The sequence below is a fragment of the Plodia interpunctella genome, chromosome 15 (genome assembly GCF_027563975.2).
Source record: "Plodia interpunctella isolate USDA-ARS_2022_Savannah chromosome 15, ilPloInte3.2, whole genome shotgun sequence".
In the NCBI taxonomy this organism is placed as follows: domain Eukaryota; kingdom Metazoa; phylum Arthropoda; class Insecta; order Lepidoptera; family Pyralidae; genus Plodia; species Plodia interpunctella.
In genome coordinates this window covers 1063900-1091666 of record NC_071308.1, presented here as the reverse complement: position 1 = coordinate 1091666, position 27767 = coordinate 1063900, and the positions used below count along the sequence as shown (strand labels likewise).

At 36.7% G+C, this 27767-nt stretch overlaps 1 protein-coding gene across 2 annotated transcripts; it reads right to left on the bottom strand.

The window, feature by feature from the left end:
• Nucleotides 1-6823: 6823 nt before the first annotated feature.
• LOC128675932 (uncharacterized protein) lies at nucleotides 6824-27710 on the bottom strand. Of its 2 annotated transcripts, XM_053755750.2 has the most exons (22): nucleotides 27022-27702; nucleotides 26660-26778; nucleotides 26227-26393; nucleotides 25463-25666; nucleotides 24448-24580; nucleotides 23530-23678; nucleotides 22506-22613; nucleotides 21449-21554; nucleotides 20110-20315; nucleotides 18398-18601; nucleotides 17737-17824; nucleotides 16228-16325; nucleotides 15047-15144; nucleotides 14133-14337; nucleotides 13479-13538; nucleotides 12951-13013; nucleotides 11552-11730; nucleotides 10987-11097; nucleotides 10087-10208; nucleotides 8197-8329; nucleotides 7759-7908; nucleotides 6824-7127 (listed from the first exon to the last, which is right to left on the bottom strand). In XM_053755750.2, exons 1-22 carry the CDS (start codon nucleotides 27555-27557, stop codon nucleotides 6845-6847), a joined length of 3522 nt encoding a protein of 1173 aa, XP_053611725.1. In that variant the 5' UTR covers nucleotides 27558-27702; the 3' UTR covers nucleotides 6824-6844. The 2 variants fall into 2 exon arrangements, with proteins under 2 accessions (XP_053611725.1, XP_053611726.1); XM_053755751.2 differs by lacking the exon at nucleotides 13479-13538 and having other exon boundaries at nucleotides 27022-27710.
• Nucleotides 27711-27767: the final 57 nt, after the last annotated feature.

Below are 27767 nucleotides of genomic sequence, written 5' to 3'. Positions count from 1 at the left end.
CTGGCATTTCGGAACGACCACTGCTGAGAAGAAATGCCGAAAGAAACTCATTTGAACAGTGTGGTCACCACACCCGCCATATTATGGAGGTCATAGGTTCAATTTCTATTACGGGACTGCCCGTGGTAACCGCGATTACGCGGACGGTATTTTAATAGTTGATTTTTTAACAAAAATTCCGGCGCGAACTCACCTTTTACTTTAGAAGAATTTGGGGGAAAATATAAGGCTTAATCCATCAATGTCAAAGCATTTAGAAATTTATTAAATAAATATATAAATATATTGGGACAAATCACACAGATTGAGCTGGCCCCAAAAGTAAGTTCGAGACTTGTGTTATGGGATACTAACTCAACGATATTATATTTTATAACAAATAAATAAATAAATATATATAAATCCAAGACGCGGCCCGGCAAATCAGAAAAAGATCATTTTCCATCATGACCGGACCTCTCGGTCAAAGTGGCAAGAACTTTACCACTGCGCCACCGAGGTCGTCAAATTAGGTAGGTAGGTAGTAATAAACTAAGTGGGTAAAATAAAAATATTCAGAAATTAAGACCTTCACAGGTACTTGGCATTTTTAATAAAGCTAAAAACTACTCGCAACGACAACTGCTGAGAAGAAATGCCGTAAGAAACACATTTAAAAAGTGTTCAATTAATCATTGCTTTTTATTGAAAATAGTATAACTAACACAGTATACCTACATAACGTAGACGGTCCAACAGTATATAACAACGTCAATGATTATCGTGTGCTGATAAAGAAAATATAGATCTCTGATCACAGACTGAAGACAGTGTCAATCGAGGAAATACCTAACTTACAGTTGCGCGAAAGATTTACAACGTATTTTAACTTTTCTTTTACCAATGACGTGACAATTTATGAGATCAAACCGGACTGTTACACAGGCGTTAGATCCGGCACGATCACGACAACAGATTTACTGGGCTATTGGGGATCGATAGCCTGCGACAGGACCGGGCCTTCTTGGGAACAGAGGTGGGATGGACACGACACGCGGTTGATAAAAAACAAGTCTGAAACAGTTCTCCGACAATTGCTTCGTCTACGAACGTTTCGTCGACAGAACGTTTTGATATAGGGCGTTTGAACGACAGAACCCTTCATCTACGAACAATTCGCCGACAGAATGTCTCCTGTATATAAAAAACACAAACTTCGCATATCTATTGGCTTGGCGGCCACCGATGAAGCTGTAAAAATTGCAGAATACTCTTCAGAGAAATTTTAATAAATTGTTAGACTGGCATCGTGGCACCCGCCAGATTGTGATTGTTATACTATTTATATAATCGTGTCAGTGGATTTACAGGGCTATAAAATTGAGTATTCGTTGCCTACGACAGAATTTTCTCGCTCGAGAAATGGAATGGAGGTGACGACGGCTTCGAAAATACGTCACCATTTCGTTGGAGACACGCCGCTAACACATTTAGGTAAATGTGCAAACGTCGTAATATATTATATACTAAATAACAAGTATTAAACGCGCACATACCTTTTATACCTTGTTACAAAGGTCCGTGATCACTGGGCGGCTGACTCGTTACGGCGTCGACGTCTGTCCGGTTGAATCTTCTTCTACCGCCATATTAATTCTCCGCCAAGTGACCACGGACTGCGGACCACGTTGTAACAAGGTCCGAAACGTCTGGGAAATAGAATAGGAATGTGCGCGTTTAATACCTGTTATTTAGTATAAAATTATGCAACGCGAAAGTTTCAAAGTACCAAGTCGTAATATATTTATTTGCAGTAAGGATACGAGGAACATTTCGACGGATATTTTTTCATTTTAAATGTAATAAATGTTGGTACTTATAAGTTTTTGATTGACACAATACATAACATCCAACAATCACATTATAAAATCATTAATAAATGAAAATTGTACATAAAATCATGAAGTAAGACCGTAAACGCTCTGGGCAACAGCGTCTGCTCCGCGGAAGACACGAATTTGTATTCTTCACATGCGCGGAAGAAGTTCGGAAACGCTGTTGCCCAACAAAAAAATATATTAGGGAATAGAAAATATCATTATAAGAGATCATTAAATTAATTAATTAAATATATTAGGACAAATCACACAGATTGAGCCAGCCGCAAATGGGATACTAACTCAATGATACTATATTTTATAACAAATACATATATAGATAAACATCCAAGAGCCAAAGGCCAATCAGAAAAAGATAATTTCCCATCATGACTTGACCGGGGATCGAACCCGGGACCTCTCGGTTCAGAGGCAAGCACTTTACCACTGCGCCACCGAGGTCGTCATTAGAAATAGGTACTTACTCTCGAAGAAATAATATTATTTTACCTACGTTTATTTTAACCAATATTGCAAAAAAACACCCTCTCCACTCATCTGCTATTCCGGCAGCGATCGGCTTTCCATCTGCAAAACACTGGCGCAAATTGAAATCCTCGTGACCGCTGCGATCTGATGCGATACCCCGGTTAATTATCAGCTGCGCCTGCGCATCGGACCGAGACACGAACCAACTCCTAGCGTGAAAGCTAATCGATCGAATACAGGAGTTTGGCACGAAAGGAGACATATTTTAAACTAGCTTTGTGCTGTGGTTTTAGTCGCTATTTTCTTAATAATATCTAGTATACCTGAAGTGAGTGGGAGAATACCTAAACACGTGAAGTGTGTGGAAAAACTTTCTGCAATAATTCCGATATACTGTATCCTACTCCTCCAACACTATATATAAATATGTATGGACAAATCACACAAATTGAGTTGGCCCCAAAGTAATTCCGACACTTACGGGTTACTAATTTAACGATACTATATTTTATAACATATACATATATAGATAAACATCCAAGACCCAGGCCAATCAGAAAAAGCTCATTTTCCATTGTGACCTGACTTAGGATCGAACCCTGGACCCTCAGTATAACAGTCCGGCATGTTGACCATTAGGAAACGGAGGTCGTCAAATATTCTTCCACACATGTCGCAAGAGGCGTTAAGGGATATAAAGCCTTGACAGCTAAGAGAGAGTTTTTTTTTGTTTGGTTAATTATACATATATATATAAGAATATATATTTTCCTTGCAGCACTTGATCACAATCATAATATGTTTCAGTATACCTTTTGACCATGTACTTTATTGTGTACTTACATGTTATATTACTGATAAAAAAATTATACATAAATTTATATTTAAAATATGGTAAGCCCTTCTGGCATAATAGGGACCAACACTGTTTGAATGAGTTTCTTTCGGCATTTCTTCTCAGCAGTGGTCGTTCCGAAGTGCTAGTATTTAATTTTTAGTAGTATTTAATTTAGAATATGACGTGAAAAAGTGCCTGTGAAGGCCTAATTTCTGAATAAATGATTTGATTTTGATTTTGACACATCCACCCACATCCCATCCGGTGGGCCGCATGCCTGCATGATAGCATATATAAAAATCTTTTTATACATTGGCAATATTTTGTCTACATGCTCAGTACATGATTCTGAACAACTTTTAGTATGGGAGTAACTCTGAAGTTCCATACAAAATTAATTACCTAACTTGTGGATAATGTATGGATCGGCTGATTATTTATTCGCGATTTCAAGGTTGCTTCCATACGAAAAGTTGTTCAGTACCATCGACCGAGCATGAAGATAAAATACTGCCAATGTATAAGAAATCACTCTGTATAAATTTGTGACCGGACTGACCGGACCGGGTCTAAAACGCCTGACAGATTATGACTGTTGTGGCTTCCCAAGGATGGTAACCAATTTCTTAGATACAAAATGTTATAGATAGGTACCTGTATCTAGAGACAGGTAATCTAGATTTAACAATCTAGATTACCTGTCCCTTTCTCCCTTTCTAAGAAGAAACCTCCAAGATCTGTCATCATGATGAGACTGGTGAGTGATAGGACCCTCGGACGAACACACGAATCGTTTAACCCTATCGCTGCTTATATAATTTCATTAAACATCCGTTCCGCTTCGGGTTACCAGATGAACGGGTTTTGTTGGGATTGTCCTAAAATTTTAAACCAATTTATTATGTCCCGGATAGCTATGTGCCGTTCTCGATATACGAGAAGATACGGAAACGTTCAGGAATTATTATTTTTTTAATTTCCGATAAATTTCCTAGGATCGGTCCCATGAAATTCCCGAAGAGAATTTCTCTTGAAAATTTCCGAAAACAGAGAATTTCTCAGCGGCACATCTCTAGTCCCGGCAAATAACAAAACACATATTATATTTATTTATTATTTATTTATTTATTGTGATATCGGTAAACTCAAATACCAATACCGAGCGTTTCGACCGCTGCGACCGCGCGTCATTGTTATTTTTCAAATTTTAACAAAAACACGAATCAGTTTTACTATCTTACTTTAAAATCATTAATCTGTACGGTGATCAATGTCAATTCGAATGATTGATTTTAGAAATGATTGCTTCTTCAAGAAAATTAACGGACAATAATGCTTTCACTGCTGAACCACTGGGCTGATTTTGATGAAATATGGAATAAGTAGGTGCTTAGTTAATGACCCGAGGTCAGACAAGCTAGCTTTCCGGCCAACAATGATTTGCAATAGCTGTAGAAGGTGACTAAATTATAAGTAACTATATAATAATTTTAAGACCATCATTCTACACTTAGTTGGCAAATAAATGAATATAAATACTTTTTAATAAAATATAAATTACTTTTCTCTTTCCTGACTTATTATACTCGAGAACACTAAAGACTTTTACAATTATAAGTATTTTTTGTACATTTTCCCAGACATATGGCCACCCTATCTGGTAAGCATAGTTCCACTGCTGCCTCATACGCGCTGACGGGTTGACAGCCCTCTTCTGATAACCACAACACGACTTACACCGAAACATTCAACTTTAACTCTTATTAAAATAGTGATAAAGTCGAAAGGAACGGTAAAGTTAAGTTGGTTTTGAAAAACGGAGGTTAAAAGTTAATCGTTCATCTCCTGCTATGATCACGAATCAGTATAAGTCGCTATTTGCTTTTGAAAATTACAAAGTAAACTAGTTTGGTTCGCTTTAGTAAGATTATTATCTCAGTATCGTGCCTTGCGTGTCCTACCACCTGCACACCCTGACAGACATTACTGCACAGATAATGCTTTTTAGGTGGCGTCGGGTCCTCACAAATTTTACCGAATTTACACGCTACAAAATACGATTATTTTCCCTTTCACATCTCTGACGCCCTGTAGCCCAAGATCCTCTAAAAGTAACCTTTAAACCGGGACCGGACCGCTATCCCTTTCACGGGTTTTGAAGGGGTTTTAGGAATGGGTTTGCTCTCGAATGTCTTAAAAAAATATTATTTTTTTAAGTTATAAAAAAAAAGATTTTAAACTTCAAAAAAATATTTTGGAAAATCGGCTGCGTGTTTGCGACTGGCCGCTTTGGGAATACTCTGTTGGTTATTCGCTGTTGGGTTTTTAAACCGTTAGTCGCTTCGTACCACGAGAATATGAGTATTTTGTGTACCTCTACCTACATAACTACATAAATCCATGCACATTGGTATACATACATATATGTATAGATCAACAAGAAAATATTTTCTTAATACATACATATATGTATAGATCAACAAGAAAATATTTTGGAAAATCGGCTGCGTGTTTGCGACTGGCCGCTTTGGGAATACTCTGGTGGTTATTCGCTGTTGGGTTTTTAAACCGTTAGTCGCTTCGTACCACGAGAATATGTGTATTTTGTGTACCTCTACCTACATAACTACATAAATCCATGCACATTGGTATACATACATATATGTATAGATCAACAAGAAAATATTTTCTTGCCAATTAATATCACTTAAGACGTAGGTATTAGGTATCCCACTTTTCAACATTCTACAATATCTAATAATTTCTTTGTTTTTTTTTAATTATTACACCTTAACCATATTATATATTAGTTTGCTCACCTATGCAGGCATATAATCCTTCACCAGTCTCGAGTTAAGCCGGTAATTACGTATAATTATGTGTCTACGTCGACCTCGACGACTGCCAGCCAATTTGACTGTCGAGGCCCGGAAGCCCGCGTCGAGTAGATGTGAAAATTGCTCCATTTTGGGGGGACGCGCCATGATAATACCTATATTGTTTCTTGCGCTAAGGTCAAAATTAAGGGTCCCTAATTCTAAATTATATTATAAATGCGAAAGCAAATTTGTTGCCTCCTCACGCTTTATCTACTCAACCAATCTATTTGAAATTTTGAAAAAATAATTATAATTTATAATTGTAGACTGCATGATATTTAAAAACAAATATATAAACCAAATAACCAAGGAAATTGTATTCCAATTTATCAGCTTGTTTTTTAGCCTCAGTTGTTGGTTAAAGTGATGATTTTAATATTCACTCTTGGACATGAAATCGAATCGCAAAATGGAGTACCTACGTTTCGAGCAATTTGCTTTTGGTTTATTTATCAATTAGATATCTACTATTCGAGAAATATCTACGCTAACTACCTACTCAGCGCTATATCAAATATTACAACCACTATGAGCCTTTCTTATCTATGCGTGTCCCGGTTTGATTCGGGGCTGTGACGCCGCCAAGCCCGGGATTAGCGTAAAAATAAACCTTATAATTTTGAAGATTTGGCTATCGTCAACACTCCTTGGAAATGCTGTTATTGCTTATCAGCCACCATGCTGTGTCCTTTATACCACACGTAATTGATAGGAGGATATAGAACGTCATATTCTATCGGCAAACGAAAAAAAAAAAACCATTTTTTTTTTAAATACAATTTTTATTTCATTTTACAAATCTTCTTATGTTTCAATATCTCTACTGGAGTCATATACAAAACCTCACTGCAACATTCGCACTTATACTCCTTAGCATTAGGTCTATTTTCCCTTGTAGGTTTTGGCACTTCTTTCTTCTCCTCCGTTCTAGCAGTACAAGTGAAATGTTTATGCTGTAATCGCTCTAAAGGTGATAGACATAAGGCGATGTTGCAGTCCGGACATGTCCAAATTAGGCTGTAGTTTTCTTGATAGCTATTATAACTCCAATCTGTGTCTATTACACTGTAAATTAAAGTTTAAATGAGAAACTACACGATTTAAAAAAAAAACACGACTTCTTGTATTCCAAACACAAACGTTTTTAGCACCGGTTAACCGAATTTGCTAACAGAAAAATCTCAAATAAAAACCAGCCATATGATTAGCACAATAAGTTTCATTTTTAAGTGATACGATTCAGCGGCGAAAAGGGGAAAGATCACACTTAAAAATGAATCTTATTGTAGTAAGCTTAAGGCTGGTTGTTGTTTGCGCTTTTTATGTAATCGTAGCGTTTGTGCTTGGGCTACAATACTGACTAATATTATAAATACGAAAGTAAGTTTGTTTACTCATCCAATGTACTTGAAATTTTGATTACATATAATTTGAAGTATGGAGTATAGGATGTATTTCAGATGGATTGATTTTAAAGTGACGTCACCACATCGAACAAATCGTATAACTTTCACTCAATTCAAAAATTATTGAAAATTGTAACAAAAAAGAAATTATATAATATACACATACAAAACTAAATGTACAAAACGTACGTAATCATATCTTAAATCAATTACCAATTATGTACATGGCGACCCTACATGTGGCTTAAATTTTTATGGTTATAGATAGACCAAAAAAATAATACACTGACCAGTTATACACTATGTTGTCGGTGACATAAACCCCTCCCTTCTTCTCGTGCGGTCGACATTCGAACCCTTGATCAAAAGGGTTTGGGTCCACAGCGCCGTGAGCTTCATCTGGACCATAGTATAGAACTTTGAGGTCGCCTGGGAGTAACCTGACAATTAAAATTCATTAAATGTCATGTATATTAATTGTATGCTATCAATAAATTTATTTCAATTTAAATTCAAAACAGTAAATACTGTACTTTATCAGAGCGTTGCGACCGCTGCGACCGCGCTGTCATTACGATCCGACAATTTTCTTTGAGGAAGGAACCATTAAAATTATTCATAAATTGACATTTCATATAGATTCACTGTTTTAAAGTCACACATTTAAACCAATTATTGTCTTTATTAAAGTTTGAAAAATTGTAATGACAATTAGATGTGTTACCAACCTCTTTATAGTATAATAAACTTCGCTGTTCACATAAGAGCTCATATCGCAGGAAAGCTCGTGTTGAAGCTCATCGTACGGAAGCTTTTTCTGCTTTTGAAGCTCCCCCTCCACTGACTTATTCGGGTTTGCGTCTGGAACGAGCGTTTTTTTTATATTTTAGCTTGAAATGAATTTAATGCCAGCGATACCATTGCTGAAATTTGCATAGTTTGTATGAGAGCTTTTATTTGCCGCAATGAAAAACCAGCGATGTATACCGAATCCACCAAGTTTAGTGAACTGGTCCGCGTTCGTTTTTCCGTACAAGTTTTATTATGTAAGCAATGTATTTGAAAGAAATTGAAAATGTTTATTTGGTACAAAAGGAACATTACAAAAACAGAATCATTAAATCCTATAACAATTGTGTGTACCAAAATGGTCCCCGTCAGCGTTTGTCGTGATGTATCTGTGTATCACAACGCTGTCTTCCGTGGGCACCATGATAAAAATACATTAATAACAAATACTAACAATTTAAATACCAAATTTCATTCCAGACCAGTACTTGTATCCATTATTCAGCAATAGTTCACACTCCCGCCGAGACCTGCTCATGGGCATATCATTTCATTGGTATATCCGGGAGCGGGTCTTGGCGGGAGACCTACACAACATCAAAACTCTCCAAAGGGCCTCTACGTGTTGGATCCATATCCCCACGCAAGCCTCTCAAAGGACCGGACTTAGTGCCGTGAATTTTTAAATATACATAATAAATACTAACAATAATATTAAATAATTACAATCTGTGTGATTTGTCCTAAATAAAAATTAATAAAAAATACGCTGGCGCCACGCTACTACACTAAATATTGCTAGATTGTAATAAATTCAAAAATCGATCGACTTAAAAATTAAGAAACAGAAGCAATTTTTATGATTTGATAGCGATGTGAATTGAAATAAGACACTTTAGCATATGACTTTCGTGGTTAATAAAGTTTTACTTATAGACTGTATAAATCTGAACTGTGTGTTCAATTTTATTTATATGAAATTTGGTATTAAGGTAGCTGATATCATGGATTTGTTAAGCTTTGTGTGGTAACCACATTTAGTATATGGTATCGCATTTAAACGTATGACAACATTTGTATTTTGACGTATCCGGTTCACTTCCTTCTTCCTTTGAATCTGTCATGGGCGGACGTGCTATCTACTTGTGCTATATAATTCCTTCGGATTTGTGTAGCTTTATTTTATCAAATAAATGCTTATTCAAACTACTTCGTGTTTGCCTCTCGCCACTCACACTACACTCTGATTCAATTTAACACGATTAACACATAAAGGACTTATCATCCAGGATTAAGTACGCAGGATTAAGTCAAAAAGTCTGATAGTTAATTACGCTTTACAGCGTGAGTAGGCTTTGTGAGTACTGTACATAAAAAAGTGAGTATTTTTTGAAATAACTAGATGTCGCACGGGGCCTCGCTCAATTGGAAAATTTTTCGATAAAATACACCCTATACCAATCTTCGATAATGTACCTTTCTAATGGTGGAATAATTTCATATAAATCGGTTCGGTAGTTTCGGATATTACCCGCCTCAAACATACAAACTCACAAACGCTTACCTCTTTGTAATAATAGTATAGATTACGCGGGTAACATCGTGGGCGGCAGCTAGTATTTAAATCTATCTATCTATACATAAAACTGTTGCGTTACTGACAGCAACGCACAGCCGAAACTACTGGACGTAGAAAGCTGAAATTTGGTGTGTAGATTCCTAAGACAGTATAGGGGAGCACTAAGAAGGGATTTCCTGAAATTCCCACCTGAAACGGATTTTTACTCACATACGAAGTTGTGGGCAAAAGCTACTAAATGATAAAATACCTTCCAGTCTCCGGTTGATAAGCGCGTCCCACCTCTGTCTTAGCTTCGTGGCTTTCATGAGCAGATTCAGTCCAGTGTCGGGATACGGGAACTCCAGTAACAACCACGAATCACACACGATCCTGGAAAACGTATTGATTTCATTCGACGCCTTACTTAAGTTTACAGGAGTTATAGCAATTAATTTTTGTGTCTCAACGTATCTATATATTATTAGAAAGAAAAAAAAAACATTGTAAGAAACAATAATGGTAAGCCGATCTGGCATGATAGGAACCAACACTGTTCAAATGAGTTTCTTTCGGCATTTCTTCTCAGCAGTGGTCGTTCCGAAATGCCAGTAGTTTGTAGCTTGTGAGAAATATACGTCTGTGGACATAACAGAGGTTATAATGATATTTTTTTTTTGTATCTCACTTAATGTATCTAAAGTATGTACTTGTCTCCGATGTGGGTTGACGTCAGGCAGCCGGTTGTAAAGCCAGCATTGACAGCACAACCAAACCTTTACAATTTTACCAGTATTGGCAGCCGGAATATACTCATTCTAATACTAAATTTGTTTGTTTGTTTGTTACCTGTTCACGCTCTATCTACTCAACCAATGTAACCAACTTGAAATTTTGCATACATGTAGTTTGAAGTGCGGAGAAGGACATAGGGTACCTTTCATCGCGGAAAATTAACGCGGGCGAAGCCCCTGGCAAAAGCTAGTCCTTACATATTATAAAACAAAGTCCTCTGCCACGTCTGTCTGTATGTCTGTTGGCGATAAACTCAAAAACGAGTGCACGGATTTTCATGCGGTTTTCACCGATAGATAGTGTGGTTTAGGTGTGTGATTTATTATGTTTTTATCCGAGCGAATCCGGGACGGGCCGTTAGTTTTCCTATAAATACCTGGTGAAGCCCAAATTGGTGTCGATCGAATGCGCCAGAAGCAGCAATGTCTGAGCTGCCGGCATCCGCATGGAGTTGACAATGTACGGCTTGGTCGTTTCTAGTAAGGATCTAAAACAGAACGTGAATAAAGTAACGTATTTCAACGAGGGTGACATGTTAAGCCCGAGACTTTGTCGAGGGCGTTAATCACCCGAGTTGAGAATCGTACTTTCTTCCTAGTGATATATATATCACTAGGAAGAAAGTACGATTCTCAACAGTGCTTTTTACGACACTGCAAGGCCTACAAGGATAATTAAATAAGAAAATTTTCCAGCAAAAGGTTATTCATTAAAACTTGTGCACTTTCGTTAATCCATGGTGGCGTTGAAATATCTTCAATACTGTCACTGACATGACATGACATGTCAATACGTCATCAAATAGAGTGTTATAAATTTAAAAGAAACTACAAATTGAAATAATAAAATTCATCAATTCTGACAAAAGCCATATTTTAGCTTCGACTATATTTTAACATCTTTATGAATAACAGGAAAATACAATGACTAAAAACACTCACAGATAGCATAATATCTGATGTTTCCCGGACACGGGCAGCTTGCTCTTGTACCCGGGTATGTCTGTCTGTATGTCAGCCTCAGTCAGCTGCAGCACGCGACCTTGTTTGCCGAAATATGAGGTCGGGTGGAGGAACACATACGGCTTACTCCACGTATGAAATAGTTGCTCGGAGATTGACTGGAATACATATATGTATATATGTAGATAGTTTGATAAAACGTCTATACATTAATAGTATTCTTTTTAATAACCATTCCATACAACACGATTCCTGCCGGCTTACCTTGACAGATTCTAATAGTTTACCCCCGCGGTCTACTCTTAGAAAAATCCTTACTAGTTACTATAGGTATATAAGCCGAGGAACGATCGCATTACCTACCTTAGTAATATTAAAAACGAGCCCATATAACTCGACAATTTTATCGTGAGCCACATAATTACATTGCGCGCTTTCTAAAGACATTCTTTAATATCGTAATACTAAATACGCAATGCATTTGAAATCGCGCAAACGCACACATAAGATCTTACTATCGCGCCACGGTCACGGCAATGTTTTTGGGAATTTTAAGAATTAGGATGAATGAAATTCACACACACATGCTTAATACCACTACATAGAACCAACCGTCAATATACGGCGACCTATAACCCGATCTCAAATCGCCTCCCAATCTTTTTGTAGCAGGTATTAAGGATTAGATTGGCTTGGCAACTATTAACCAATCAGAGCGATCTGCCTAGCGTCCTGTCAAAATCAGTCACACTCATTCATTAGTTAACGCGCGCATTTGCATTGCACAGGTTTTTTATGCTAATTTATTTGTTGTGATTTGTGTTGTGTTTGATTGTGAAACCTAAAAAATAGAAAATAGTGAAATTTTACTTGCCAAGAGTGTATTGTGCGTAGTGTTTCTGTAAAGGTTTGTTTGTTTTTATTGTTTTTTGTCGTCACATAGGTCGTAGTACGTATATGAGAAATTTACGCGTTATCCTTGTTTTGGTCCGGTTTTACCTCTATTTTTTTTCACGCCACGCCACTATATATATGGCGCCACGATATATATATATATATCGTTTTTAAGTTTATCGCGAACAGACAGACAGACGAGGTAGAGAACTTTGTTTTATAATAATGTCCAGTGTCGGGATACGGAAACTCCAGTAACAACCACGAATCACATACGGAAAATTAATCCTGGAAAATGTATTGATTGTCACGCGTGGTTCCGCCCTAAAATAGCACCTCTCCTACGAACAACTAAGCGGAACATAGCCTTGACAGTTGATAGTAAAGAATAGCATTCCCAGAGAGAATTGACGTGAGGCGGGCCTGTTGTAAAATCACAGCCAGATTTATTATTTGGAAAATTAAAATAAATAAATAAAAATACCTTGCAATGATTAAATTCATCTGCTACAGCGATTTGTGGATACAGAGCTCTACAAAGAACCATCTGGAAAAAAAAAACATTTAAACTGAGTATGTACCGAGCGCACACTAGCGCCACCAATCTATTATTGTCAATTTCTTTTAAAGAGACAAATTTTAATGTATCTACTCGATATATATATATATATATATATATATATATATATATATATATATATATAAATTTATTGGAAATACAACTTTTATTTTATTTATTCATTCCAATTTTGACATTTTTAATAATGATATAACGATGTAAATTCGTCCTCCTAATTTTTAATATATTTGTATTTATATACCTATATTTGTTAATTGACGTCCTTGGAGAAAAGGCTGCGGTGAAGTTTGTCGCGCCGCTTCTTCTTCACCTGCGCTTTGGAAGCCGGCAGTAGACTTAGTTTAAGTAATTTTTTTGACGTCAATAAGTGATGTATATCCGTAACTACTAATGTAATGAGAAACAATGATTTTTTGTTCAAGGTTTGTTTACCTTTTGTCTCAGTCCAAGACGAATAGGGTATAGATATAGACAAAGACAAAAATCATTTATCTGCAAAAAAAAAACGAGTTCACATTGTTTACAATGTGGTGTTAAAAGAAAACTTAACCCTACAGAGTTCACCGGCTATCGGTATGCAAAATTTCAAATAAAAAAAATTTAATATTTAAAATTTTACTATTATATCGATAATATTGTAAATAGTTACATTATTGGCATTATTTATCTAAGTTTGTCGTTTATCATTAAAATTATATAATAACACTATATACTTCCCGGCTTCGCTCGGGTATAAACATAATAAATTACCGTACATAATATTAATTACATAATAGTTTATCGCGAACAGACAGACAGACTGGACAGAGGACTTTGTTTTATAATGTGTAAGGTATTATTCAATCAGTAACGATCTCATGTACTTTTTATATTGCAAAACACCTGTACACCATTATAGGTGGCGCTAAATGCTAATAAAATAAACTTTACAATACAACCAATAGATGGCGCTATGTGTATTATAAATGCGCTATGGACATTTTATTTCATCTGTCACAATCCCACTTTAATACGAAAGAAAAAGTGTTTCCGAGGGCATTTAAGCGGACGAAGCCGCGGCTAAACAGCTAGTTTATTATAGTATACCTTCAACATGACCAGGTCCCGGCCACTGCTGGCGCTGGAGCCGGAAATCAGCTCCCGGATCCTGCCTGCGTCGTTGGACATCCGGAATTCTATGTCTCTGATGTCTATGGTCGAGTCTTCGTTCGTCTCCTCCGCTATCTCCCAGGTATCTACTTTAAGCCGCTTCTTGCGTTTCGATTCTTCGGCTGCCTTTTGTTTGTATTGTCTAAAAGTATATTATGTGGCTATATCAGTTAATTAATATTAATATACGTATATAGCCCGGGGCTTTGCTCCCGTGGGAATTATGAGATAAAATATAGCCTATAGCAATCTTGGATAATAAAACCTTTCCAATGGTGAAATAATTTTTGAAATCGGTTCGGTAGTTTCGGAGATTACCCGCTTCAAACATACAAACTCACAAACGCTTACCTCTTTATAATAATGGCTCATAATGGCGCGGTAGTTAACACAATATTATCGTAAATATTTAGTATCCAGATAGCTTGTGCCCGCGACTACGTCAGTTCATAAATTATTTTTTTCAATATCTCGGGTTCTCAGCTCTATACAACTATAAAAAACCGCATCAAATTCCACTCGGTACTTTTTGCGTGATTCGCGAACAAACAGACAGAAAAAACATTCTGAAAAGAAAAACTGTTTTGGCTTCTATTAATCCCATAAAGAACCCCCAATAATTATTTTTCTGTTATTTATATACACTTAAAATTTAATTATATATTATATATACATTATATAAGATAGGGCGTTTGTAGATTTTCCATCGACACGCAAAGAAGAATTTATTCTTACCATCTCAGTAATAAATATTCAATAATAAATCTCTCTATATAGGGTACGATGGGGCTGGCATGTCTATTCATGGTAAAATCCCCTAAAAAAAAAAAAGATTTTAAAAAAAATCTTACCTTCTCATCTCTTTCAACTGTTTGAGCTGCCCGTGTCTCAAAGACCTTTCCGTTGACGACATCGCTTCAGGCTCCAACACCTCCATCAGATTGTTGTCCTAAATCCATTGGAAAGTACACAAAACAGTGAGTTAGGTTATATATTTACATAAAAAAATGTATACAGATATACATGCACATAAAATACATGAAAATTATATAGTTTCAACGTATTAACCAAACGGACCAACAATATGTGTACATAACATGTTAAATTTCGCTCACATCAAATTACAAAGTGAAAATAATACAAATAAAACATATATGGAAAAAGGGGAATACAATACTAAAATGGCAATTTAATATATTATATAACATTATTATGAAACGTTTCCTTTAAATAAATGAATAGACGACACTCAACGGCCCACATTAAGCACTATTGCTTGTGTCGTGGGTCCGATGGACACACATACAGAAACAAGCACAAGATATACAAAATCGCAGACGAATATTTAAATATCAGACATGTATTTTTATACTATGTATTAAATATATATAATGTATATAGTATATAATGTAATGCCTCGTTCGAACGGGCGTGATTTCAACGCGCGTTAAAATGCCCATCCCGAGGCGTTTTAGAGCGGTTCGCAGTGCGTTTCCTCCGCTGCAGCCAGCGGCGCTAACATTACAAATTTTCAAATTTTAACAAAGACCAGAATTAGTTTTGCTTCCTGACTTTAAAATAATTAATATGTACTGTGGTAATGTCAATTTTATTAATGATTGATTTTGGAAATGATTCCTTCCGCAAGAAAATCGACGGATCGTAATGACAGTGCGGCCGCAGTGATCCAAGATCCACACATTAAAAAATTTAAAGGCTCTGACGCTCAATGGCTGAGGAAGAAACTGTTGCGACCCTAGAGGTGCTGTGTTAAGAGGAAATAAAATATCTATGTCCTGTGTTCATCTAACGTTGTGTAAACACATCACGTCCATGAGAAACGTAACTGAGAAAATAACAGGGACGTAGTTGCCCACGTCATAATTATTAATATATAAGCTAGAGTTAAGTAAAATAAAGATGTACGGTATCATTTACAAAGTCAACTGAGTCTGAGGACCCAACAAAACCGGGAAAACGCTCAGACGAGACAGACACAATTGTTTTAATCAGACCTGTAAACTAAACTAACCTGTAACAACGCCCGCAGCTGAGCTGCCAGTTTGGTCAGTTCATACAAGCGTTGTTCCTCGACTCCTCTCCGCCGGCACCACGCGCGCCCGCCATTACCTTTATCATTATACATATATATATACATTCTTATAACCGAATTCCTCATGGCAATATATATATATATATATATATATATATATATATATATATATATATATATATATATATATATATATATATATATATATATATATATATATATATATATATATATATATATATATATTGCTATTTATATCCTTTACATATTATAAAACAATGTCCTCTGTCGCGTCTGTCTGTTCGCGATAAACTCTAAAACTACTGGACGGATGTTCATGCGGTGTTCACCAATAGATAGTGTGATTCCTAAGGTTTAGTTGTATAATTTGTTATGTTTTTACCCGAGCGAAGTCGGGACGGACCGCTAGTTATATATATATTTATATTTAAAAAGTGGTAAGCCCTTCTGGCATGATAGGAACCAACACTGTTTAAATGAGTTTCTTTCGGCATTTCTTCTCAGCAGTGGTCGTTCCGGAATGATAGTAGTTTGTAGCTTTGGTAAATATCATTTCATTTTGAATATGACGTGAAAAATTGCATGTGAAGGCCTAATTTCTGAATAAATAATTTGATTTTGTTTTTAACTAAGGGTCGCGGTCGTGTAAAACAAAAAATAGTACAAGTTTTCAAACGATCGTTACAACAATACTAATTTCTGAATTTGGATGCGTTTTGACGCCAAAAATCAAGACGTCATAATGCATTGCTGTCATACAAGCTCCATATATTTTATTGTTTTTGACATTAGAAAAAAATTCTGATTTGACTAGTTTGGAAAGTAGCCAATTGATTGTCTATTGTGTCACGATACTTCGCGATCGACGTGTTAATGATATCAAATAATATAGAACACATACAATAAGTTTATTTGTTAGACATTTAATTAAAAAGCCCCCAACTTTCAATATTCATTTCGCTAGAACTTTTGAACGGCTGAACAGATTTTCATGAAACATGGCTAAGAACATTTGGGATAAAATTATCTATGACACAAAAAACTTTTCATATATATATATTTATCGTATGTTTAAACCCCGACACAAAAAGAGGGGTGTTATAAGTTTAACGTGTCTGTCTGTGGAATCGTAGCTCCCAAACGCCTAACGGATGAACAGATTTTCGTTAAGAGCTATATAACTATAAGCGTTACTGAGGACAGACAACGTACAGCCGAAACTACTGTATATAATACTATATATAACTATATACTGTATATAACTAAGCTATATAACTATAAGCGTTACTGAGTGACAGACAACGTACAGCCGAAACTACTGGACGTAGAAATCTGAAATTTGGTGTGTAGGTTCCTAGGACAATGTAGGGGAGCACTAAGAAGGGATTTCCTGAAATTCCCACGGGAAACGGATTTTTACTCACATACGAAGTTGTGAACAAAAGCTAGTTAAAGGAAAGGTGTTACCTTCAGCTTTGACTGTAAGCCAGGCGCAGTATAAAGACAGGAGGGTTATAGGGTCGCCGTGATCTGATTCTTCGGGTTTTCTGGCGTTCTGAAAAAGGGATAAACACATAACACATTCCTTTTAACGGATCATTTGAAGCTGCTTTTGCTTAACACACACATTTGATAGTAAATTTCCTTAGAATAAGATTTTTCTACAAAAATGTCATTTTTGACACAAGTTTGATTGATGTCATAAATATAAATAAATATATTAGGACAAATCACACAGATTGAGCTAGCCCCAAAGTAAGTTCGAGACTTGTGTTATGGGATACTAACTCAACGATACTATATTTTAAACATCCAAGACCCGGGCCAATCAGAAAAAGATCATTTTCCATCATGACCCGACCGGGGATCGAACCCGGGACCTCTCGGTTCAGAGGCAAGCATTTTACCACTGCGCCACCGAGGTCGTCGAAATCATATAGATGTCATAGAGATTTTATTGCATTGTGTGAAAAAAAACATCATGCCCGCGCAGCAATCCATTGAGAAGTTCCCACGTCTGGAGCCGTTCTTGGGTGCACCCCCAGGTCACGCTTATAGAGAAGAAGTATGACGTAAATTCGATTATAATGTCATACTTTACGAGCATGACATGTGAAAAATATCTTACCTCACACTCAAAGTCTCTATGAGCCCTCGTGGTAAAAATAGATCTTATTCCAAGGGCTGCAGTCAAGGCCAGGGCGGAGTCCCTCTTATGGGGCGGTAACGTCGCAGCCCCTATGGCTAAGGCTTTAGCTAGGGACACTTCCACGGGGAGGTTCGCTAGGCATTTCCCGAGGGAAGTCAACTTTTCATTTGAGGTTAGAGCACCCTGTAATATTATTGACCCGATTTTAATCTAGTTATTTGAATGACAATTTAATCGAGAATGTTCTTAGGTATATTTGGAAAATGTGCGTTTGGCTATTTGGAAATACTCAGCTCTTGTCTAAGCAGCAAATTCACAGGGGGTTTCTTAATTTTTTTATTTAGTTTTTCTTTTCATTTAGATGAGCTATCACATAACTCACACGCCGTTTCACACAGAAAAAAGTTAGATCAATGAAAGGGTGAATTTCAGAATTGTTTGAACGCGGCGTGTAGCGTTTCATAAGTGTCGCATTTTTTTTTTCTTATAAAGAATCTTTTTTTTTTAATTAAACAGTTATAAAATTTACATTGTACCAGTACTTTACTTATTTATACAATAGGATAATTCAATTGATTACTGTGTATGGTACAATTTAATAAATACTAATGAAAGCCCACGGCGGAACGGTCGTGAAATTCACCCGAAAACAAAATAAAATTAATAAATATATTAGGACAAATCACACAGATTCAGTTAGCCCCAAAGTAAGTTCGAGGCTTGTGTTATGGGATACTAACTCAACGATACTATATTTTATAACAAATACATATATAGATAAACATCCAAGACCCGGGCCAATCAGAAAAAGATAATTTCCAATCATGACCCGACCGGGGATCGAACCCGGGACCTCTCGGTTCAGTGGCAAGCACCTTACCACTGCGCCACCGAGATCGTCGAAACACTACTCGTTCCCGAGTTTTCACTCGTTCACATTACCAATTGTTTCTTCAGCCTTCAACCGTCGGAGCCGAGAATCAACAATCCTTATTTCACAGCTGATAGATGTTCTAGCACATAACTCACATGGTTTGGTGTTTCAGATCCAACACAGTATTCCCCAGCGGGACCAATTTTTATCGCATAAATTATTTTGTCCTATTGTTTTTTGGCATAACGATTTTGGTAAATAGGCCTAAGGCATAATTGATTTTTGGCATACGGGTAAATGTGGCATAATTTACTTTTAGGTTGGGTTAGGTTAGTTATGATTCAAATTGTTATGCGTAAACCATTATGCGTAAAAATCATTATGGCATAATAAAAGTATGTCATGTTAAATTATGACATAAAATTGTATGCATAAAAATAGGGAACCTTCTCCAGCCCCCCGGGGGGCAGCGGATAGAGGAAGTGGACTCTCCTGACGTCAGCTACTCTCAGCTGATAGATGATCTAGCGCACAACTCACGTGGTCTCCAGAGTCGCGACATTTAAACGGAATTGGGCTGGGCACCTGGCTAGAAGGAATGATGGAAGGTGGAGTAAAGCTGTGACTGAGTGGTACCCCAGAACTGGAAAACGGAGCGTAGGACATCCGGCAGCTAGATGGGTCGACGATGTAAAAGAAATTGCTGGCAACATCTGGATGGGGTGGCCCAGGACAGAGATGGTTGGCGGAGACGGAAGGAAGCCTATGCCCAGCAGTGGGTCACGGAGGGCTGCAGATGATGATGATGACAACTCACGTGGTGTTTCAACTCCAGCACAGCATTCTCCAGTCCCTCGGGGGGTGGCGGGTCGAGGAAGGGGAACTTCCTGACGTCGGTGACTCCCAGCGAACACATTAGCAACAGCAGCGAGGCCAGCGGCACTCGGGACACCTCTGGGATGCTGTAGGGCTCCATGTCAGAGTATTGCTTGTCGGAGTATACGCGGTAACATACGCCGGGACCTGACAAAGGCCGTAATGTCACAAGCGTGGCCAGCCCAATGGTAAGAGCGAAATTTTTATCGGATCAATTTGTTGTGTTGTGTTTTGTTAGTATGTCAAGGACCTTTTTCACAGGAATGCGTGGGTCTCAAGAGCGTTTCGACCGCTGCGGACGCGCTGTCATTACGATCCGTCAATTTTCTTGAAGAAGGAAAAATTTCCAAAATCAATCAATCATAAAGTTTACACGTACAGATTAATTATTTTGAAACCAGATAGTAAAATTAATACTTATGTTTGTCGAAATTTGTAAAATTGTAATGACAGCGCGCCCGCGGCGGTCGAAACGCTCTAAGAAACACTCACGTACATAAATATTAAATATATGTATGAAGTTAAATTATGAATAATAAGTTTATTTACGAAAAGGTTGGGTGAAATCGCTTAGGCTCCGTCTTTGACGTCTGGAGACGGATGTACGCAGAACTGTATGGAGTTTCGACGTACGTCAATGTCAGTACCTATGGAAAACTACGGAGAACGACAAAGCGCAACGCGCTACGTCAACGCTACGGTGCAACGAAACCGGGACCTTTTGCACATTTATTTTGTTCACAATTTTATATTAAACTAGCTGTTAGCCGCAGCCCCAAGTATACTATGTTTGACGTCGGATCATTACCTATATTGATTCCAAATTTCGTCAAAATTGGCTGAGCGGTGTAGCCGTGAAAGCGTAACAGACAGACAAGAATGTAACATGAGTTTACAAGTTTTTTGCAAATAAATAATCTTTGTCTTCGTAAAGACTTTCGCATTTATATTTAAACTGAATCCCGGGGCTTCGCTCCCGTGGAAATTTCGGAATAAAAAGTACCCTTTGTTATTCCAGGTTATATTCTACCCGTGTACCAAATTTCATAGCAATCCGTCCAGTAGATTTTGCGTGAAAGAGTAACAAACATACAACCTTACAAACTTTCGCATTTTTAATATTAATAGGATATACACTCTGGTCAATCTCCTGTGAATATTAAACATAAAATAGACATTTTTGTTATCATTATTGTGTGTTGTGGTGTTTTATTTTTGGCAATAAATGTTCATTCGTTCATTCATTCATTAAAAAATAGAACATCAAAGTGTGAACACACCAGTCCTCCCCGCTCGCCCCTTCCTCTGGTCAGCACTCGCTTTGGATATCCAGAACTCTTTCAACCTTTGCATTTTTGTTGTTGAATCGTAACTCATCTCCTTCACCTGGTAATTCAAATTTTAATAATACAAGAACATTACATGTATTTATTTTCTGTAACGGTTACGGTAAGATCTTGATTTTGATTTTTTTTGGATTTTTGATATATGCTATGTACAGACAATAGACCAATTACAATTTTATTATAAATATATAGATTACGTTTATAGTGAAAGTTGTTACAAATTTTTGGTTTTTATGATAGTTGAGATTTTTTTATATAATTTCATACTTTTTTGAAAATGGACTTTAAAGCCACAGATACACTAGGGAACATTTGACGCGCAACAATATCGTTCTTTACTTTTCATTACAATTTGCATGAGTGAGATCGACAATGTGCTATTTCACTCGAGTCTGTGGCAATGCGTGAGGTAGTGTGATATGAAGCGCGTCAAATGTTGCTTAGTGTGTTTCCAATCCATTGGTACAGTGTATGAATTATCATCTGTGATCCCAAATGTTGTATTTTATCTAGATTATATATATTTTTTACAATTATTAGACCTTGTCAACTACCCTTTAATATTTTGTATTACGTAAGTAAATAAACACGTACACTGCACTATGAACTGGGTTTTTGTCCAGCAGTGGGACACCAACCACAGGCTAGATGAGAAAAAAATAATATTTACTAGTTTTTGCCCGCAACTTCGCCCACGTTTATTTCGTGCGTCCGCTCATAACCTATTATTAAAATTATCTCGGAATCTAAGCAACGCAACGCGATGAAACCTATACAAGATTTTAAGTGGGACCATCTGCTATACAACCATCCAGTAGTTTTTACGTGATCGTGCCACATACAGACAGACAAACAATAAAAAAAAAAAAATTTTTTTCGATTCTTGTTTTGACCCCTTGTAATTATTTTTCTGTAATATCTCCTAAGTACAGACATAGCCCATTTACTGTTTCATTATTTGTATAAATTATTTACATAATATATTAAATACCTTTCCAGAATCCACGACAAACCGAATGCCATCGATAGTGACTGATGTCTCCGCGATATTGGTGGACACTATACACTTCCGGACGCCCTCTGGCGGATAATCAAATACCTAGAACAATAATAAAATTTATTCCGTGATACGTACGAGGCGATTAAAGGACACAAAACCTTCGCAAAAATAGAATTCCCAGTGGGTTGAACGTCAAGCGGACACCCAAAATCAAAGCTATAAAAGCGTTAGCTTACAGCCTTTTGCATTTGTAATATTAGTACTGTGGCGACATCTACTACGCCACACGCACAACGCCACAGATACGAATGCCGACCAAACGCAACGAATATAAAAGCCACACACATGATCCACGCCTCCACGGACAGATGGCGCTACGGTCGACTCAAGACAGAAGCTAACAAGCCTAGACCGCGCGTTTACGATTAAAATCATATATTACTGTGAAAGCTTATCAAATTCCATCCAGTATTTCGCTCATCACGTATTAACAGTAGTTAATGCAAAAAACATACAGACTGACAAAAACTTCTAAAAATAATTGTTTGGCTTCTATTAGTCCCATAAAGACTAGCATAATTATTTTCTTTAATATCTCATATGTAGATAGATTGCTATCACCGTTTTATCATATGTAAGACTAGCTGCGCCTCGGGACTTCGCTCCCGTGGGAATTTCGGGATAAAAAGTACCTGTGTTATTTCAGGTTATATTCTATCCGTGCACCAAATTTCATAACAATTCGTCCAATTGGATTTTGCGTGAAAGAATAACAAACATCCATACAAACTTTCGCGTTTATAATATTAGTAGGTATAGTATAAATCAGTATCCTAACTAATATTATAAATGCGAAAGTAAGTTGGTTTGATTGTTTGTTACCTCTTCACGATCTATCTACTCAACCAATCAACTAGGACATAGGGTACTTTTCATCCCGGAAAATAACTCTTCCCGTGAAAAATCTACGCGGGCGAAGGCGCGGGCAACATCTAGTTTAGTATAAATAACTCACCTTATCCTGATCCTGCAGAGACAGCCCGCTGTGCAGCGGCAACACAATCCAATTCTTGTTCTTCTCGGCATATTGTTGAGCCGCGTCGCATATCGTCGTGATCTCCTGTACTCCTGACATAAAGATTAAAAGGTCCCCTCTTTCGTCACCTGAAATCATCCCAACTAATATTATAAATGCGAATATAAGTTTGTTTGTTACGCCTCCTCACGCTCTATCTACTCGACCAATCAAAAATTTGCATACATGTAGTTCGAAGTACGGACCGTGGTAAATTTACGCGAGCGAAGCCGCGGGCAAAGCTAGTAAGTAATAGTAAGGGTAAATTATAATAAAAAATAATAAAGTAGCCTGTGTTACTGGTTTTCGTCTGTCTCTGTTCCAAATTTAATCAAAATCGTCCCAGTCCTTTTTGAGTTTATTCATTATAAACTTTATAATATTGTTAGTACTTATTGATATAGTATGGAAATATGAATATATGTGGCCATTCAAATCAAAAGGGACCTTATGGCGGCTGGCACTTAGGTCTTTATTGCCGTTGTTCGAATACAAAACAACGGCAATAATGGCGAAGTTCCGGGCGCCATAAGGTCGCTTTTGATTTGGACGACCACATATAATTATGAACTGAAACACAGGTTCATTTATGATTCTTGCTCGGGCACCATTATTTAATATAATTTTTATTTAATGTACTTAGCCATTGTTTGAATAAAGATTGATTATTATAACTAGCATGAAAATAAATAATAAATAAATATATCAGGACAAATCACACAGATTGAGCTAGCCCCAAAGTAAGTTCGAGACTTGTGTTATGGCATACCAACACGACGATACTATATTTTATAACAAATGCATACATTTGTCCATAGACAAATACAAAAATATTGTAAGATTTGAAGAGACACTTACTAGGATATTTGTTATCTATAATCTGCATGATCTGCACGTATGGTTGGGGGTCCAGCCGATCATCCCTTGTCGGTTTATCTTCTATAAATATAGGTCTGTAATGTAAGTCTATCTGGTAGAGACGACCAGGGACCTAAAATATTGTATACCCATGTAAAATTTGTATCAATAAAATCCTAGGATAAATAAGGAAAAAATTAAAGGTCGAAACTATATGGCTCGAACTTAGCACTATAGTCAGACAGATATTTGAAAAAAGGTAAACAATCTTGAATTTTAATGTTCCATCTTCACACTTATTTTATCCTAGTAATATTATAGATGTGGAAGTTTGTGAGGATGTATCTTTGTTACACTTTCATGCAAAATCTACTGGACCAATTGTTATGAAATTTGGTACATGAGTAGAATATAACCTGAAATACATAGGGTACTTTTTATCCCGAAATTCCTATGGGAGCGAGGCCCTGGGACGCTAGCTAGTACATCATAAATTATATTATTAATGTGTAATTGATTTTTAAAGTGTATTAATATATTTCAATAAAGATACATGTCAAGATTGTATACCACCTTTTAATTATCGAAACAAATGCATTATATATAGGTATTATCACATCAAAATACTTTTGTTTGAATACATCACTAGGTACTAACAGCGACTGTGTTTAGCGCTTTATGATTGGCCTGTATAAGAAGACACTTCTTCTTCATAGTCGTATTCCTCATGGCTGAAGGTCGTGGTCATTACGTGGAATAAAACACACACAACAACTTTCTTGGCATTATTAATGGAGCGGTTTGCCATTGCCTTCTCCATTTCACACACAAGTTAATAATAATCAACCAGTGTGCAGGTTTCCTCACTATGTTTTCCTTCACCGGAAGCAAGTGGTGGTCGATGAAAACTACTATATATGAGTCAGATTTGTACGAGTAGGATTCGAACCTGGGACCTATTGATCCACAGGCTTAACCATTACACCACCACCGCTTCATAAGAAGACACACTGACCTCTATAACAACTGCAGACTCCTTACTAAAATAGTCCTTAAACAACTTAATGTTTATAGTAGCGGACATCAGTACTAGCTTGATATCGCTGCGGCCGTGTATGAGGCACTTGAGGACTCCCAATAGAAAGTCCCCCATCAGGTGGCGCTCGTGGATTTCGTCGAGAATTATGACGTCATAGTCTGGCAGGTTCTCCGAGGACATCTGAGAAAAAACAAAACAACAGTGGCTTAATAAACCCTTTTTTATATAAACTATAAGTAGTATAAAGGTGAAACGAAGCATTGGTGGTGTAATTTTTATGACGCCCGTCTGTGAACCGAAAGGTTCCAATCCTAATGGCCACATGAGTTTGTATCTAACTCATGTATAGTTCTTTTCATAAATCTGCTTCTGGTGAAGAAAAACATCATGAGGAAACATGCACACTGGTTGTATATTAACTTGTGTGTGTAATGGAGAAGGCAATGGAAAATCACTCCATTACTAATTCCAAGAAAGTTTGTTGTGTGTTTAATTCCACATAATGACCACAACCCTCAGCCGTGAGGAATATGACTATGAAGAGAGTGTGAAATGAAGACAGCAATAGTAAACCACACAGCAATTATGACGTGAAAAAGTGCCTGTGAAGGCCTAATTTCTGAATAAATGATTTGATTTTGATTTTGATTTTGATTTTGCAAGGTCATTATGTGTGCTTCATTTTACCTAATGACCACGACCCTCAGCTATAACAGAGGAATAAGGGTGAATAACATTACCTGTCTCAACAAAAGTCCTTCAGTGATGAAACATATCTTAGTGTCGGCTGTACGGCTCTTCTCGAACCTGATCTGGTAACCGACCTTGTTGTCAAACTGGGTTAGCATTTCATACGCCACACGTTTGGACAGCGACACGCATGCGATACGTCTTGGCTGGGTGCAAGCTGAAACCAGAATACAAACACATAATTACCATCTTAAATTAGACAACCTCTGCCTAATGGTATCAATTAATCATGATATAAGGTACATATTATGGTCCAACAGACCCCTAATAGGACAACAGGCTCTACCTCAAACTTAGTACTTAAAGTGGATAACAAGTAAATTTCCCTCAAGTCATTAATTTTATCATCTCATATTTTAAATTTAAACAGAAAAAATTTTTTTCTAGTTACGAGTATTTGCTTGAAGTTAATACAGCATGTACCAATGTTCTGGAAGCCCGCTTCGTGCAAATATTGCGGCACTTGTGTAGACTTGCCGCAGCCTGTGTCTCCGGCAACAATAACCACTCGCTCATTTTGCACCGCTGACACTATTTCATTCCTAAAATAATTTTAGAATTATCAAAAGGAGAACACAAAAAAGAGAAATGTACAAGTGCAAATGAAGCACTAACTAAAAATGCAAGAAGTAATAAATTATAACAAAAATGTTGTTGTTCACTCAATGAAGAGACTTTATAAAGTAGGTAAACTGACTATAGAGCCTTCACGCTGCCTAATAATTGAATTTTTAAAAGAAAATTAGAACATAGGCTATTTAATAATATTTTTCATAAAATTTCACCTGTAACTGGCAACTGGGAGCTCCCTCTGAGTCTGTCTCAACTTCTTCAGTCTTTCAAACTTTTCCTTATTTTTAAAATCAATATAAATCGAAACAACACACAAAAACACATCAAACAATGCTTTATCCAGTTTCCGCCTGTCTCTATTATCAGATACAACATCAACATATTTCAACTTTGTATTGAAATTGATACAATGGTATTTAGAATAGTTTTTAGGAACTCCGAATTCATTCAAACCATCTTCAATTTTTTTCTCCAGCAATGGCTTACCAGCTTTCTTCAGAGTAGCTTCATACTTTTTCAAAAACACCCAAAAATCATCCAAGTTGTTAGCCACGGTGTTACTCTCACTGCTATACAGTATTATCTTGTTCAAATCCCTTTTATAATTGATGAAACTAAAATCTTCCACATTTGTTGAAATAGATGAATTCGGACTTGTTTTTCTGTATTTACTGTTCCCCCTACTTTGGGATCGTGATCTTCTACGTTTGTAAGGTCTTTCCCTATAAGGACTTTTATTTCGTCTCATGTTATTTTTAGTCCTAAATGCATAAATTTATATAATATTTTGGATATTCGCAAGAACAAATTCGTAAGTTTGTTTTGATTTGAATCAGTGAAGGAAAAGCAAAATGAATGAGTAAAAGCAAAAGTGTCCATGAAGATGAAAGATTATCTTATCAAGCTAAGTGTCAATGTCATAAAGAAAAAAAAAAGTAAAAAAAAATATTTGCAAGTA

Bases quoted from the DNA above. Each gene is read 5' to 3' on its own strand.
- LOC128675932 (XM_053755750.2), bottom strand. From the start codon at position 27,557: ATGAGACGAAATAAAAGTCCTTATAGGGAAAGACCTTACAAACGTAGA. The intron at 20,316-21,448 runs GTGTGTTCACAC...GGCCTTTGTCAG, and splicing joins GGGGCGAGCGGGGAGGACTG to GTCCCGGCGTATGTTACCGC. The intron at 11,731-12,950 runs GTATTTTTATTT...TATGTATTCCAG, and splicing joins ATGAATTTAATCATTGCAAG to TCAATCTCCGAGCAACTATT.